This window comes from Electrophorus electricus, chromosome 6, assembly GCF_013358815.1.
Source record: "Electrophorus electricus isolate fEleEle1 chromosome 6, fEleEle1.pri, whole genome shotgun sequence".
Lineage (NCBI taxonomy): Eukaryota > Metazoa > Chordata > Actinopteri > Gymnotiformes > Gymnotidae > Electrophorus > Electrophorus electricus.
The window spans coordinates 21,279,534-21,297,033 of NC_049540.1; the positions used below are offsets into that span (position 1 = coordinate 21,279,534).

Genomic DNA, 17,500 nt, shown 5'->3' on the forward strand with positions numbered 1-17,500 from the left:
AGTTTAAAACCGGATCAAACCAAGTAGCGCATCGGAAACAGTCTAATGCACACAGTGATGTCAAACTATTTAAAAATTTTAAAAAACAATAAAAATACCAATCATGCAGATCATTCACGTAACATTGGCCCTATGAACACATATTTTATAAACATTTTGGCATCTGTGTGAAATTTGAAGGATTACAAATTAAAGATTTACTCTTGCATACAAATGCTTGGAGCACAAGCTTCACTGTAGTGCATTTAATGAGTTCAGACACAGGATTTGGGGAGATATCCTTTCGTCTGCACAGCTTCCTAAAGACCGAAGAAGCGAAGGACGACTGCATTCTCCTACCAGCCAGGCGTAGAACTTAGAGGCCGCCTTTACCTCTTTTGTAAAAAGACAAACGCCGAATAAAGGCTAACAAGTTTTATTTCCCTGTTGCCAACCAGAAATGACGTGATTTAGCCTATCAGATAAACAGATTTTAAGATTTGCACAGGTAACGTAAGTATGAGTGTACAGTAGATACTGCAAGTCTTTTCTCATCATGATAAAATACATGGACATAGAGAGGCCTCATCATCTCCGCACGGGGCTTTTAACATTTTATGCCTACAAGTTCTCTTTTAGTATTTTTGTCCACCCCTGTAAAGTGCATTAAGATAAGATAACGCTTTACTGATCCCGAAAAAAATTGCATCGCCTGCAGTGAAATTATTATTATTTTAGTGGAGTATAAAACACAGACTTGTAAAACACTGCATATTTGAACATCAGCTCTTAACAGTTTACGGTAATCTGTTATGTCAAGGCTCTAAGACCATTTCGAATAATTCGTCCATAGCCTATTGGCCTATTACGCTATAAAGTGAACTTTATTATGCTTCTTAAAGGCCTTTCCTGTATCTACCTACATAGGGTTCAAGGACAGCTAGTAGAATAACAAAACTGTTTTCACAATAAATTCAGAGAATGCCAAATAATACAGGGGACATTTAGGCTGTGGAAGTAGGGGTTTGATGACAAAAATTAAACGATAAAAAGGTGTGCTTTCCTACCCTATTGCTGTACGGATCTTTCACCCCGCTGTCCTATCTACCCGCACTGCAGAATCTATGGGTGGCATTAGATGGATTTGTTTTAATGTTTCTCTTAGAGTAGACATGGGAAACCCGTCTGAACAAGTTGGATACAGTTATCCTCACGTTTACTATTATCGTCTGATGCTTTGTTTACTACATGTTCGTTTTTTTTTAATTGCCCTTAATTAATTGTGTGCACATTTATTAAATATGAATAAATATTAATTTGCTAAATGAACAAAACACTACAGTAGATGTAGCATTTTATATATAATCGCTTTGTTGGAGAAATGAAACAACGGTTTATGAGGCTGAATTAAAGACATTCGGTATCTCTCAAGTGTCGCATTTGGACGTTTCCTTTTTCAAAAGGCCCAAAAGCGAGGTGAGATGTATAATAAACACGCCTGAATGTATGTGAATCTGAATGTAGGCCTGCAATTAAACGAATGAAAAACAAAACAAAAATAAATACAAATAAAAACGAACATTTAGTATAGACCTTTCATAAAGTAAAACGAATACGCCTAATTTTATTTTGTTTTATTTATTTTTTTGGACAATGGATACTACAGGCCTGGCTTAAGGTTAAAGGGCATATATTTCACATTTTTATTAAATGACCGGGGAAACGATTACGCAATGGTAGAGGCTGATTTTCACGATAACATACATAGACTACTATATATTGTCGTCATCTTACTTATTTTCAGATAGAACAAAACAAAAAAAAACGTATTTCCAGTTTCACAACAAATTTAAATTTACACTATAACCATAGCCTATATTTAATTTATTTGATTAGAGGTATTGAGAGGTTTTATTGTGTTTTGTTTTCTCATCGCTGCATGCTGCTACGAATAATAGACTTCAAGAATATTTTTGGTGGGGCGAGTTTTTTAAGTTTATATTATTGTTGTTGTTATTATTATTATTATTATTATTATTGCTACTTCTACTACTTCTACTTTCATGTTTATAGGCAAATACAATTATTGTCGTCAATACTGATTAATGTTATTAATATAAGAATGCTACAACTGGTGAATCTGTATTCTGAAGTTACTCTATATGTATTCAACATTCATTACTGTGCAATTAGGATACAGTATGCAGTACTATATTAATGTATGGTTACTGAATACAATTTCAAATGAGCTGTTCAACCTTTCTAATATTGACTCAAATCACTTTTAAACGATTTTCTTCTCTTGTGGTTTAGAGTGAGCAGTATTTGACTTTGGATAATGCTTCCCCCACTTTAACACTTTACGTTGTTGAATATTTGGATGAATGTATTATTGTTATTCATTTTAAAGATATTTTAAAGGAGAAATGCATTACCTAAAATATAAATATACAAACAAAAACATCCTTTTACAAATATACACTTCTGTACTGTCAATATAATTTTAAAAGATTTGAAACTCAGCTGTTCAACCTTTGACAGCAACACACTTTTTTTGAAACAATAATAATTTGTTACAGTATGTGTATATTGAGTCGAAGGGGATTTTTTAAATTGTAAGCCAGTCTAATATATTTGCTTGTTAATTTGTTGCAATAATGTAAGATAGGTCTCAATTTAAATAGTTATATTCTTTGAGAAAGTACGTCTAATAAAAATGCTCTCATAAAAATATTGTATTCATGTTTATGTAAGTGTGTATGTAATCTAATTTTGGGCAGCGCACCAAACATATTAAAACTTCATTAGTGAAAGTATAACACGCCTACTAGAGAAAAGGAACGTGTCATATTATGAAAAGAGATCGGAGAATGGCGACCAGTGACTCGGTTATAACCTACAAATAGATTACGTTGACCAACGCCAAATAGACACGTCCCTACCAAAATGCTCGGAACATATTTAGAAAGGAGTATAGGTTATATTGTCCTCGGCATTTTCACAGGGATACTGGTGAAAGTTTGTGAAGGACGAACCAGTTTACACAGTGCACGTTCTAACATCGCTGATTATGTAACTGAATCTGCCCATATTACTGAACTATGTGAAAATCCATTATCTGACTCATTTATGGGGCGCAGCATTTTTGAAGTCGACTATTTCACAAGTTTCGCACTTTAATATCTTTTACGAACAAAGTGTTCTGTAAACCTAGTCGTAAGCATCTTACTTATTAACTATACGTTTATTTAATTAATAAATTAAATCTTGCTATCACCAAAATAAGCAATGATTAGGTTAGTCAAACCTTTCTGTGCTTTTATCATAGAATTCGATATAGATACAGTGTAGTCAAATATTTAACTTAATTTCGCTTTAGGGTAGTGCAGGTATTGAGTCTACCCCATGAGATTTCAGAGAGCACCAAATCAAGTATTCCGCTTAAATATGGCGTTTAATTGACATTATTATTATTATTATTATTATTATTAAATAATAATAATAATAATAATAATAATAATAATAATAATAATAATATATTCTTAGTGCTTTTGTTATTTATACTATATTATATATTCGTTGGATTCGTTAAAGCGAGAAACACTGGCTTAAGTGCAACTTGTCTATCCCCTTCCACAGATCTCGCGAGAGCGGTGGCGTGGCTGGCTGGCTGGCAGTAAGGTTGCAGTAGACAGAGGGAGAAGGCAGGCAGCATCATGGCGGACAGAGACAGTGGAAGTGAGCAGGGAGGAGCAGCCACGGGCCCGGGTGTCGCTTCCATGCACCCGGTGACAGGAGGGGCGGGCTCGGCTTCCGGGCTGCAACACGAGACTCAAGAGCTCGCTTCGAAGCGGGTTGACATCCAGAACAAACGTTTTTATTTGGACGTAAAGCAGAACGCGAAAGGCCGATTCTTGAAGATAGCAGAAGTCGGGGCCGGGGGAAACAAGAGCCGCCTCACTCTCTCCATGTCCGTCGCTGTCGAGTTCCGCGACTACCTCGGGGACTTCATCGAACATTATGCCCAGTTGGGGCCAAGCAATCCCGACATGGTGCAAGACGAGCCGCGGCGCGCGTTGAAGAGCGAGTTTCTGGTCCGGGAGAATCGGAAATACTACATGGATCTAAAGGAGAACCAGAGAGGCCGGTTTCTAAGGATTCGGCAAACCGTGAACCGGGGGCCCGGTCTGGGATCCACGCAGGGGCAGACGATCGCGCTTCCCGCACAGGGACTTATCGAGTTTCGCGACGCGTTGGCGAAACTCATCGACGACTACGGAGTAGAGGACGAACCCGCGGAACTGCCCGAGGGGACCTCTTTGACTGTGGACAACAAGCGCTTTTTCTTTGACGTGGGCTCCAACAAGTACGGGGTGTTCATGAGGGTAAGCGAAGTAAAGCCGACCTATCGCAACTCTATCACGGTGCCCTACAAAGTGTGGTCCAAGTTCGGGAACACTTTCTGTAAATACGCAGAGGAGATGAAAAAGATCCAAGACAAGCAACGGGAGAGAAGAGCATGTGAGCAGCAGCAAGGAGAGATGCACGCAGATGATGATGGGGATGAGGATTGATAATTAGTGGAGAGGTAAACATGCAAAAAAAAAAGTAATCAAAATAACAAAGAGAAGTTATAAGTAAAAAGAACTTTACTGTAAAAAAAAAAAATATAAAGATTTAACTGTAACGGTTTAACTCCAAGGGAGCGCTACCCACACACAAAAAAACCTCCACAAACTGACAGTTGCGACTTGTCACCCATCGCTGGATGTTACCCACTTACCCACCATTAATACAGTAAGCGGCTGCTAAACAAAGTAATAACATTATATATGAACTGTGTTTCCTACTTGATTACAGATAAAGGACTGAGTGTTTATTTCCCTTATTAACCAAGAACTTTTGTACACGTTGAAGATATTATAAAAAGTGTTTGCAATGTTCAAATGGAATTATTGCCGAAATATGAGAAACCAGTCCTTTACATGTAAGCTAATAACTTCAGCACAAATCAGACGTTTTAGTTGTTTATTTTTAACCAAAATTTAAAATCCTCTTAAGAGGTTGTCATGGTAACCATGCCACTCATATATATATATATATATATATATATATATATATATATATATATATATATATATATATATATAAAAAGCATCACCTGAGGGCTAGCCAGAAATCTTGTTGTTCAACTGTCAAAATGTCAATCAGTATGGAAGAGATAGGTACAGGTTAAGTCGTGCAAGGTTACAAGTGCTCACTGTACTGCAGAATGCGTCGCTCAGATTGCTATAAAGCTATTCAACTGGTTGGTGGTTATTAACATGGCGACCTCTACACAGATGTTGTATGGAGTAATACCAGTGTATTTTTATCCATTGAAATAATTGTCATGCAGATGAGTATGCTATGTATTTGTGTCTTATTGTCCTGCAAAGTGTATAAAAAGGTATAAAGGTACTTTAAATAAGGAAGAGCAGTGTTGGCAGAAAGACTAAAACAGTTTTGCAACAAAAAACTGTTTCCTCCCTAAACTACCATGCCCCTGGATAAGTATACTACGAATTGTCAGAAATGTAGAAAAATATACAAAGTATGATTTTGTGAATCAGCTGTATTTCAGTGCTTACAGAGAAGAAAATACCTCACGTTTTGAGTGGGGGAGTTAAAGAACAGCCTTTAGAAGGATTTAAAAATGCTATCAGTCTACCAGTGAGTATGAGTGGCACCACAGAATACTGTTGTTGCATGTTAACCTGTACACAGCTGCACTGAGGTGGATTACTCAATGCGAGTCCTCAAGGACCTTCTGTTTAGTGGTTTCATGGACAATGCCCTGTCCGTAATGTTTGGTCACCAGCTTGAATGAATGATCATTTCAAGAAGCGTGTTCGGTTGTGTGATACATGTAAACATCGATAATCTCGAACCCCGTGACTGTTGGATCAAACGTGAGCGACAGGTCGGTTGCAGTGAAATCCCTCTCTCTCTCTCAGGGGTCCTTCAGGGCCTGTGTTGGGGGAGCCCTAGCTGGATATACGTCACCCTGCAGTGAAGCCCAGCGATGGCGCTACGTCCTCGTTTTGAACAGTGCCACGGGACAAACTCACCAAAATGGAGCTCCTGCTCGTGGGTATGGCTGATCCCCAGATAAAGCATGCACTCATCAGAAAGGCAAAAAAATGAAGCCGGGGGGGGTGGGGTAGTTGGTTGGGGGGGGGGGGGGGGGGGGGGCTGCCTCTCAGAAGTTGACAGTGTTTAGCAAATAAAATCAGTTAATCTGATCACAGCGGTTATTCACTCACAGGCAAGCCTAGAACCGTTGGCGTGTGGCAAAAAAAAAAAAACGCACGCTTGAAACTTTAATGAACTCTTCACTTTCACTCGGTTGGCCGAGGCGTAAGTGCGTGGTGATGCGAGGAGGCCGCCTTCGCGCTTGCCTGTGGACGACTGGCCCCTGTGCTCGCAAGAACCGATTTCACTTCTAAGCCACCGGATCCGAGAGTCATCCGGCACTGACGAAGTTCCGTAGGTTAGCCGTAGACGAACCCACACGCAGGAGCTCTGCTTCGGAGGGAAGGCGCGGCTCAAAACGAGAAGGACGCACGCATGTCGTGAGGGGCTGGACCGTCGGCCGACGTGCGCTCGACTAGGAGAGTCTGACTCTAGTGTTCCTTGTTGGGGAGCATGCTCTTCAGCACTGAAACAGCCTGGTGCCTTACACTCCAGACGCTTACACGCTGGCTGGTGCTTGGAATCAAAGTTTGGGTTCTCCGTTCTCTTTTTCTTTATCGCTTCGTTCGAGGTCCCGCTGGGCTCCTTCATGTGCTTAGCGTAGACATTCTGGGCATCGAACTTCTTTTTCTCAGCCCCGCCCCCTTTCCTCAGCTGTCCACTCAAATGCATCCAGGCATCAGCCCTCATGTAATCCCAGAAAGGGATTGGTTGGCCAGCATTAAGGGGGGTGAAGGGTGATTGGCTGTCAGGCTGCCTGTGGCTCTGTGTGCCCAATTGTCTCTTATTGTGAGGTTGTCTGCTCACAGCTCCAGATCTTGGCAGTAATAGGTCATTTGTCCGTGGCTGAATTCCTCGTTTACGTGGAATGGTCAGCATACTCTGTCCCCCCCCCCCCCAAACTTTTCAGTGTTATTCCATAGCACTTGTGACGTCTTTTGCTCACAGAGATTTTGTTTGTTTGTTTGTTTGTTTGTTTTCTTTCCAGTGCTAAATTTCATTATTGTGTGCAATATCGAAAGTGCCAATGACGGCATTACATGTATATCAATTAAATATAAGGGTTATTATTTGAAAGCATGTGGCGGAATTCCACGTTTATTTCTCCGAGGTTTTAAAAGCCTTTACCTGCACTTACAAAAAGGTCTAAGTCCACGTGAGAGGAAAGCAAGCTTAACGAGGAGGGTCGGCCCATCCCGATGGAGGCAACATGCTCGCATCACCTGCCCCTCCATGCTTGAAGTGAGCGTCCGCGTTTTCCGCTCACCACGCACCGTCTCCATTTCTCTGGTAGTGAGAAGGGTGATGGGGAGACATGAGGTTCCATAGGCGGCAGAAGGGGTGTCCGGGTCTCGGGGTGGGGCCACGAAGCCCGGGTGACGCCCGGCTGCCTTTCCAAGCAGCACTCGGGAAAGCTCGGCTGAAGGGCCAGGTGGGCACTTCTGGTCCCGGTGGTGGATGTCAGTAGCACATTTACTTTCCCACCCGAAGAAAACGTCTGACCAATCGTCGCTCCAAAAAAAAAAAAGAAAAAAAAAAAGATCTCAACAAGGAATGTCTTGTGCAATTTAGTTTCTTTCTCTCTTATGTTCCTTCCCTTTGCAAGAAGGATTACTGAATAACATGTTCGGTGGTGATGCGTCAAATATAATTTATGTACATTTTACAAATTTTAAAATAAAAGAAATGGTAATTTACCCACATCTCACAAAAAAAGAGTTTAATTTTCAATATATTTGTGTTGTTTCTTTGTTCCTCCTTGCAAATACTGAGGGATCGAGTGGTTGTTTAATAGAAGAAGACAATACTGGATTACTGACTTCAGTGAAGTTTTCTGTGTGTAAATATGATTTGGAAATTGTTCAGAAGCTAAATCATTTGTATGACTAAAGTCTAACCAATCACATCATGTTGTAACAACCCCTGGCATGTCAAAATGTCATTTGATAAAATCTTGCTCTTTTTTTATTGATGAGCTTTAATAATTTTGGTGTTAAACACAATATACTAACATTTTTAAGAATACATGCACATACAAAAAATGTTGATGATATAACATGTTCAGTATATTATACTCTGAGTATCTGAGCTCATTAAATTACTTGACTGTTCGATGTGAGTGTCTCCCAACCAAAAATAAGAATCGTATTTCTTTTAAGTACAAGTTTTGTCATCAATATCAAACCACGTGAAGACACACCTTCTTCAGTGAATGTATTCTCATCATGGCACTTGGCCATTTGTTTTAAAGAATGACTCCCTTTCATGTCTCCCTTACACTCTGGTTTCACTGAACACTTAGATACTCACAAAGCTTTTGCTTCATCTCCCCACTTTACTTTTCACATATTTAAAATGAAATCAATATTTAAAACGTGTTTGCCTACAATTGGTTCCAATATTCGGAAAACCAATTCCTTTTTTTTTAAATTGTTTTCAATACTTATGTCAAACTATTGCATCAGTTTGTCTTTCAAGTGTTGTATAAATTTCAAAGGCCAGTGTCCTCCGACCTGACATAAAGATTTTGCTGTCAAGTAAAGCACAAATAAGGTTTTGTGCTGCTTCAGCCTGCATTACACTGACCTCACGTTTCACAGTATGGGGCAGACTAAATGCTATAGTGTGTCCCCCCCCCCCCCCCCCCCCATTTTCTTCAAATCATGGAAATGTAAAAATTCCTTCTAATCAACTGTTTGCTTCAGAAAACAGCTTTTGCTTTCCTTTTTTGCCAAGTCAGAGGTCTGCCAGGATGTGCAGCAGGAATATTAAACATCTTTTTTTTTTTTTTTTTTTTGGATTTCACCAAATGCAAGATCAGATGTCAGCAAAATAGCCAACCTTAAATAATCTGCCTAAATGCCCTCAAAACATCTACATGCCACCCTACTAGAAAAAACAACATTCACCAGTGCAGTGCTTTTATTATGAAGACTTCTGTTTGCTGAATTCACACTTTTTAGGTTGCAAAGCTGCAATATGGACCTGTTTAATTTTCAGACAGATTAGAATTGGCTGGCAAACCAGTTTATTTGCACTCATATTCTCTAAAAGTAAGCGTGGGAATGAATGTTCTGCGTAATTCTGCAAAGACTGCAGCAGGGCTTACAACTTCAGTCTGAATATACATTGCTCGTGTGCACGCTACTTCCTGCACTTGTATTCTTCCCGTCAGGATTTCGTTTGTTTGCATACATATATTTTAACAAAACTACCTTTAGTCTTGATTGTGTTACCACAGTTTTTTTGGAGTGACTTGTGCTTCCCAACTCGCTGTTTAGAACTACAAACTTTAATCAGTAGCTGTATTTGTAGTTGGTACTATACATTTGTAATTAACTGGTTGTGACTTTTTTTGTTGTTTTTTTTTGGGGGGGGGGGGGGTGGCGGTGGGTGTTTTGTTTTTTTGTCTGGTTTTGCCAATGGAGCAACTTGAGGTCAATTTTGCCCATGCAGTGTCCCAAATATTACCATTTGTGTGTACCTCTCAAATCTAGCCATAAAGGAAATAAACCGAAAACATACTTTTACAGTATTACTAAATGAAGTTAAGTGGGATATTTTCATTTTTGCCTAAGGCTTGTTGTTTTCTTTATTTATTTAATCTGCATTTATTGGATCAACTGGACCTGTAGCTGGAGTATTAGATGATGCCACAACTGGACATGATACCCGAACCAAAAGTGCTCGACCTGTGAGTTTCACAGAGGGGTCCCTCGCCTCTGCTCCTTGTTTGGTGTGCAGTGCCTACAGCCACATCGGTGCCTTGCTTACGAGATTCAAAGCGAGGATAAACAAAAGCCTTCCGTCCAAAGCCAAAGCTGCATGCCCTGCACAAGCTGTGCAGCGAAAACGTGAAGTCGACTTCCTCTTCCGCCGTTGAACGGCGCGCCATCTAGTGGACAACAGCTGTCAACGTTCTTAGCTTTCTATCGACCAATGGACGCGTATGTGAAAATTGCATCCTTTCCGCAAACAAACGTGCCTTCTATGAATTTGAAACGGACTGACGCGACAACCTGACAAAAGGAGCGTAAAGGGCGCTGAAATCCTGGTGAAGTGAGTGAGTGTGAGCTGAGTCAGATGTGTGTGAGCAGGAGAAGCACCCTGGTTCTCCTCCAGGAGCAGGACCTGAAACCCTCCTCACTGCTGGAAGTCAAACCTTGGAACCGACGAGGCTTTTTCACAGCACTGCAGTACTGCATATGACTCCAGATTACATCAACTCAAAGCCTTGCATTTTGTCAATGTTTTAGCAATATTGTTCCCAGCTATTTAATGACTGATTTCCTCTGAAGATAACCTGCACCCAGATTGTGTTTTAGGGTGCGTGCAGTAAACAATGTCTCCAAATACATATTACAATTATTTAAATTTATTAACACAAGTGATATATGCTTAATAAAATCTGTGGATGATAACGGACACTACAAAAGTGGCACAACCCAATCTTGACAGAGCTGAACCTTGATAAGCAATACTGACATTGGCTAATTTTATCAGCATAAGAGCTGATAAATATTCTCATTCTAAAGTGATTGAAAAAGCTTGAATCATTCTCCTGTGCACGACCAGTATGTGTTATGTAAAAAAAGATGCTGGCTTTTCCGCCATAGTTGTAGCCTATATATACATACAACAGGGATATATGTATCATATGAGATCCATAGACCTCAGCTTGCTGATAAAGTATGTGAAATTAATAAAAATTAATTCTGAAATCTTATCATTCGGCAGCAGATGGTGCTGTTGATCAAAAATCTAAAATTTATGGCCAACCTGAGATACATGGGAAAAACAAACAAACAAACAAAAACAAAAAAATCTAGTGGGTCAATGTTTACAACTACTTGAAATTATAAATAGCAAATGCCCTAAAATGCTGTTTCTGAATGACTGAGGGAAAAACACTGACACGGAATTTATTGAGTAAGAATAGTAGGGAAAATGCCCAATTCTAAGCAGGAAATAATTTGTCATAAAATATATCAAACCATAAAAATTAAGGTGATTATTTAAACAACAAAAATCTGCTGTAAAAAGCCACTGTTACTCTGTTACTTTTCAGAAGTGTAGTTATACTACACAAGGTTTAAGACGATTTGGCTCTTCAGTGCCCCCTGGTGTTAGATTCTAGAAAAGCAGCCTACTACAGGGCAGTCAAATTACTGCTCAGAGCAGCGCAAAAACATATGTCCTCTTGAACGATTCCAGTTGTTTATATCGTTCATTATATCAGATATCATTCTGGTGCTCATCAGAAAAAATAAGTGCAACTTTACAGAGGAACTAATGTTAGTATTATTGTATATCAATGCAGTACCATTGCCTTGAGACATATAAGGCCATTTTAAGCAATGATAAGGGAAAAACCTTGAGCCTTATTTGTATATATTACTATGGCAGAATCTCTTGTTATGAAGGTACTTGATGTGTAGGTGAATGTGGGGGAAGCCCCCTACTGTAGTCTTCTGAAGGTGTCACTCTTGAGGCTATTTGTGTGTGCATGTGTTTTCCCCTCTTCCTGTTTAGTGCCCCTCCTCCCCACCTTCTTACTCTCGCCTTCCTCCAGCTCTGCTCAACAGGATGCTGCTGCTGTTGAAGCCCCAGCAGCTGGGCTGTGCTCCCTCAACCTTCCCTCTAGCACAGGCACCGGGAAAGAGGAAATGTGTCTGTTTATGCATTTTTGAGAGGGCAGAGAGTGAGTTGGTGTGTGTGTGAGAGAGAGAGAAAGAGAAAGTGAGAGAGAGAGAGAGAGAGAGAGAGAGAGAGAGAGAGAGAGAGAGAGAGAGAGAGAATGGAATGTTGTGATGTCACCAGCTAAGTCATACACAAAGGCAATAAAGACAGCACCGCTCATTCCAGTCAGCAAAGCCTGCTGTAGACCGTCCGCACCCAACTGTGAGTACAGCTGTAATCTTTCTTCTACCACTCTTTCCTCCCTCCCTAGCTCTTCCTTTCCCTTCTCTGCTCTCCCACCAGCCTTATTGGCCCAGCGCAGATTAACTGCGCTTTCCTGAGGGTGCCAGCAGACAGGCAGTCCTCACCCTGCCTTTGTCTCGCGCCCAGCGCTTCTCTTCGGCCCGATCGTAAATACTTCTGTCCGGAGGAGCCGCGGTCGTCTCTCCGCCGTAAACGCGCGCTCCTTACTTCAGGCACACCGCTGTAGTTGAGTTACAGCCGCAGAGCGATGCGGCTAAAATAGAACACCACTGCCTCGTGGGAGTTTGTAAGGGAGGGGGGTGGAATCTCCTCCCATTAAAGAGAAAAGGGCTGAGGAGCAGCGTGTTTGACTAGTGACGGCACTCGGCAGCCAAAAACCGGCTTAAAGACGGAAGAGAAAAGCCTGGGGTAGAGTAACGGCAGCTCAGGAAAGACCCAAAGAACGGGAGCGAGGTAGGTATGGAAGGAAAAAGTGAAAAAAAGAAGGGAAAGCAAAAATAGAGGTATAAAGAACGAAAGACAGGAAAAAATAAGCAGAGGTCTGTAAGAGAACGCTTAGATACAGTTTGACACAAAAAAATCTAAAGCGATAGAGCAAGCAAACAAAACTGGCTTAGAGAAAGAGAGAGATTGTTTCCAGATGTTGTAACCTGTCATTTTTCCCCCAAAGCCTGTCCAGTGGCTGGCTGCAGCTCAATGATGAGTGCGTGTGTGTGGTGAGCGGGCGAGCAGAGTTGCAGGGGACCAAGGTGTGGACTTCACCCCCTCCTCATCCTCCCACACACACTCCCAATACGGCAGGAGCCATGCTGCGGCAGATCCTGAAGGACATGTACATCGAGCCGGAGGTGCTGGGCGCCCTGAACGAGGAGCAGAAGAGGACGCTCTTCCTGAAGATGCGGCAGGAGCAGGTCCGCCGCTGGAAGGAGCACGAGGAGAAGATGGAGAGGGAGGAGCCCCACCAGCCCAAAGCCAAGACAGGTACAGCTCCTCCACCCGACACCCCCTGCCTTAGACCTCCGCCCCCCCCGGGGTCTGTACCTCAGCTTCGGCCACCCAACATCTGTCTCCTCTCTCTGTCCTAACAGCCCACAGCTGTTAACAGCTATTTCAGAACTGCGACAAACGGCGACTGCGCTCGCTAAGGCCTCCGAGCGTAATATTTCACTTTGCCAACAGCTTCTAAACACACAGGGGAGTCTTTGGCAGAAACACTCCTCATGCAAAACCCGAACACACACCTTCATTCTTCACTCAAAGCACACCTCCCACACATTAGAGTGAAACTGAGCACACACACATGCATGAGCATGACCTTAACCATACATGTCTGAACTTCTTTTTTAACTTTTAATCTTGAAACTGCCAAGGCTAAACATAGTAATGACTCAGTCAGGAGTGAGCTGCTCAGCTGATCGTGTGGGTACCTGTGGTAGGAACATCCTGTGTTACAGTGATGAGTGCCATAAAAACACACGCAAAACAGCTCAGCACTGACGCCATAACAGAGAGAGTGAATGGATAAACACTGCTTCGACCGAGGAATGCATTTGTAATGCAAGAGTGTGTTGAGACAAAGCCCGCAGCGAAAAATTCTGGATGACAATGCGTGAGAAAACACAAGACCGAAAGTTTAGTTCTGCCGTCTGAAAGTGACACTGAACGTTTAGGGTTGTACTCAGAAAGTGACGCAGAACGTTTAGGGTTGTAGTTGTTTATAGCAGTCTGATAATAGTGTGATTACCTTAGCAGACAGTTCTTTAGATTTCTGCTGCTATTCAATAAGCATACAGCCTACAAGTTATGACATCACTACTACACACATCACCAGGGCCACTACACACATCACCAGGGCTGGTACACACATCACCAGGGCTGCTACACACATCACCAGGGCTGCTACACACATCACCAGGGCTACTACACACATCACCAGAGCCACTACACACATCACCAGGGCTACTACAAACATCGCCATGGCTACTACACACATCACCAAGGTCACTACAAACATCGCCATGGCTACTACACACATCACCAGGGCTTTAAGCATAATGGAGTTCAAGCAGCATGCTTCACTGTAATGCAGCGCTCTGAACCCTCCTGCTAAAACGCACCTCCATCTAAGACTTAAGCTACCTTTGCCCCAGATATGACCCCCAGCTATCCAAAATGAGGGTAACAGGCAGGAGGGGGTGAGGGGGTATCACTCCACTGTACCTGAGTGAGAACGACAGTGCTAAATAAAGACGGCAGAGAAGCAAAGACTGCAGCACACATCAGGCCATTAGGCTAAAGACACTCGAGCACACATCGTCTTAAACTGGTTCGACATTCAGAGAGCTCACAATCTGACCCATCAGCATTTTTTTATGACAGTCGTGGAAAAAAAAAAACGGCGCAATAATTGGGTCGGACAAACCACAGGCCTTCCCATCCCAGGCAGGAGTGCTATGCTATGTCACAGGGGGCTGGTCAGGAGCTCATTTGCCTTGACATGTGCGTCAGTCCAGGAGGAAGCTGCTTCCTGACCAGGCCCAAAACAAAGCAGTTATTATTGCGCCGCCTTTCAGGGCTCGCTGGAGAACAGAGAGGCTTCTATCTCCTTGGGACATCCGCAGCTGTTCCTCAGCTGCTCAGTGGTCTCCCTACGCTGCACTCATGCAACATGCTCATGCTAGATCCCAGTACAAACTTAGGCTGTTTTAAGTAGATTCTACACAACATCCTCTCTGTTAGAAAGATAAGTCACAAGAAGGTAAGATACAAACTGTAAAACATGCAGTATATTAAAACTTTGGCTCATTATCTGAGATTTTGGAATGAAACCAAAGTGGTGTGAGGCGCTACTTGGCTACTGGGTAAGCTTGAGGAGCCAGAGGGGGAAATGTCTCCTGGGCTGTTCCATCCACCCGGACCGCCAACTGCCAGCAAAGCAGGAAGTGTGCAGGAAGTGTGCAGGAAGTATGTATTTACTCAAAACAAAGTAAATGTTTGAGGGGAAGGAAAGAAAGAACGAAAGAAAGAGCGAGCATTATTTAATCTGTCGTGGTATTTATGAGTGGATAGACACAGCAAGAAAGTGACCTTTATGTCCCATGCAGAACTGTGGTCACAAGAAATGAGTGAGAAGCAGATTTTACTCAAAGCTGTGTGTGTCACCAAGACAGCACTGAAGTGTTAAGACAGTAGTTACATGTGCTGTTCATCATCATCCCACAGTAATGTTAGTGCAAGTTTTAGGAAAATTCCCTCCTTATGAAGTTAGTGGGAAAACCATCAGTTCTGCTAAAACCATTATGAATGGTGGAAAAGGCGGGACTAAACCAAGAGAAAGTGAATGAATAAAACCTCGCCCTTTTTAAAGTGCAAAGAAAGATACAATTTACAAATCTTTACTGTCAGAATTGCAACGTAGTCCATTCAAGATATTCTGGCATAATCGGACATGCATTACGTTAAATGCTTGTCAGCTATGAGTGAAAAGGATAGGCTACTGCAGGACAGATGAACAGGCTACTAAATTTTAAAGGAAGCTAAGGAAACCTACTCCAGTTATTTATTTAAATACCCCCCTTTACATAGAAGTTGGAGCTATATATTAGTGACGTGCAAAATTATTACGAGGGGGTTATCATATTATTCCTGCTTCTGTTGAGTTGACATCAGTCGCTCATTTGCTACCTGGTTGCGGGATCATTTGTTCAGGAAAACTTTGTGGGTATCCGCAAAATGTGCACTGTGCAAATGTGTCTACACGTTTAAGCCCATAGCCTGCATCCAGCTGATCTGTAGACCATTAGATATGTGAACTTATTGACCAGTGTGGTGGAAATAGATGTACACCATGTATTTTTCAAGACTCTTCTATAAGCCTACGAACAAACCAGTAGTGGATACCACAGACTTGACGATATGATGTAGTTTTATTAGACTTTCTAAAGGCTGCGTTCATGTTAATGTTGAGCCTCGGATATTTAGTCATGCCTCCTGCAGTGAGATGTGTGTGCTACCCACGGTAGCTGTACACCGTATCATTTTAATGATGGTCATTAACCCTTTAGGGAGCGCGCATTGCTCGTTGTTTGATTCCTGGCATATATGATATGACAGGGCACACAAGTCTTGCCCGCTGAGCTGGAATGTTGTCTCTTCGCCACAAGGCATGCAAGAAGAACCAGTTCATTATGTCAGTCTTCCCTTGTTCACTACCAAGCCTCTTCTTTTATGCACTTGTCACATTTCTCGTAACTGAACATCCTTTTATTTGTGTCGGATCGCTGAACCGCAAAAAAAAAAAAAAAACTTTACACCCCGTGCTTTGTCTACAGTATATGGTGTTGACTTTTTTTTAGGCTTTGAGACCAAAGCAAAATGGATTATTATATGATGACTAAATATGGCTTACAAATGAGCAGTCCTAATGCCTCCTGTGCTGTTCCGGTCACCGTGTAGCTCACAGCAAGAACGTCAGCTGGCTCTTGGGCCGAGACGGTGACATACAGGTGCTGGTCATTGGAGAGTCGGACGAGTTCAAGGCCTCCAAGATCATCTGCTCAGGGTTCGGCGAGAGGAAATCAGCTGGTCTTCTTAACCATTCGTGGTATGAACATGTTCTGCCCCTTCTGTTCACCTCAGCCAGTACAGTTGATGGAGTAAATACTGAATAAAACATCTAAATTTGAGTCTTAATTGAAATTAATTATTTTTCTTTGTAATTAAATATTTTGAAAAAATCAATTAACTTTGACTCCACATTCATTGACGCCAGTCCTGACTTGGTAGGCAAGTTGGGTGTGATCACTACCATTGAGCTTGTGTAATGAGAGATTATTCCAAAATTGGTTAATTTGCAAAAGAATTGAATTGTCTCTATCATGACAATCATTTCTCTTTTTATATATGTTTTGCAGTAACCAGGTCTCCGGTTTAAAGAGTAACCTTGTAAGCAGCGCGTCCACAGAGCAATCGGGGAGGGAGAACCTCCCCCCTAAAACGCTGTCAGGGGTACAGCTTAATCTGAAGGTAAGTGAGAGAGAGACAGACAGTCAGTGAGAGAGAACAGGATGCATAGAGAGCGAGGGGGAAAGAGACAGAATGAGAGGGACAAGGCTTGTTTGGGTCTTTTTACATCTTTGCGTTGAGACCAAATTGAGACCAAAAAAAGCATTTCTGGTGGAGCCTTGCATGAACAGGCCCGTAGAAGTGTCCGCGTGCTCGTGTGGAAGAGCGACTACTGCGAGATAAGCAGCTCACACAGCAAAAGGTAAATGCTCGCTCCCTAAGTACAGAGTGCAGGCTCGGAGTCTCGCACCATCAGTTTGGGACATACAGGGGGTAAGCT

At 42.1% G+C, this 17,500-nt stretch overlaps 2 protein-coding genes across 3 annotated transcripts in view; both read left to right on the forward strand.

Annotated features, from left to right (window-relative positions):
• Window positions 1–4,587, forward strand: part of puraa (purine-rich element binding protein Aa) — an 8,079-nt gene extending 3,492 nt beyond the window's left edge. The window contains exon 3 of the mRNA XM_027022678.2: window positions 3,619–4,587. Coding sequence (XP_026878479.1) covers window positions 3,696–4,553 — 858 coding nt within the window. The 5' untranslated portion in view covers window positions 3,619–3,695 and the 3' untranslated portion in view covers window positions 4,554–4,587. The remainder of the gene's footprint in view (window positions 1–3,618) is intronic.
• Window positions 4,588–11,816: 7,229 nt separating this feature from the next.
• Window positions 11,817–17,500, forward strand: part of zgc:100829 (uncharacterized protein LOC445149 homolog) — an 18,223-nt gene continuing 12,539 nt past the window's right edge. Inside the window, exons 1-4 of one of the 2 annotated variants that reach the window (XM_027022685.2) lie at window positions 11,817–12,114; window positions 12,827–13,137; window positions 16,612–16,759; window positions 17,070–17,181. In XM_027022685.2, the coding sequence (XP_026878486.2) occupies window positions 12,963–13,137; window positions 16,612–16,759; window positions 17,070–17,181 (435 nt within the window). In that variant the 5' untranslated portion in view covers window positions 11,817–12,114; window positions 12,827–12,962. Of the gene's footprint in view, window positions 12,115–12,204; window positions 12,610–12,826; window positions 13,138–16,611; window positions 16,760–17,069; window positions 17,182–17,500 lie in introns of those variants that run through there. The other variant, XM_027022686.2, reaches the window with a different exon arrangement.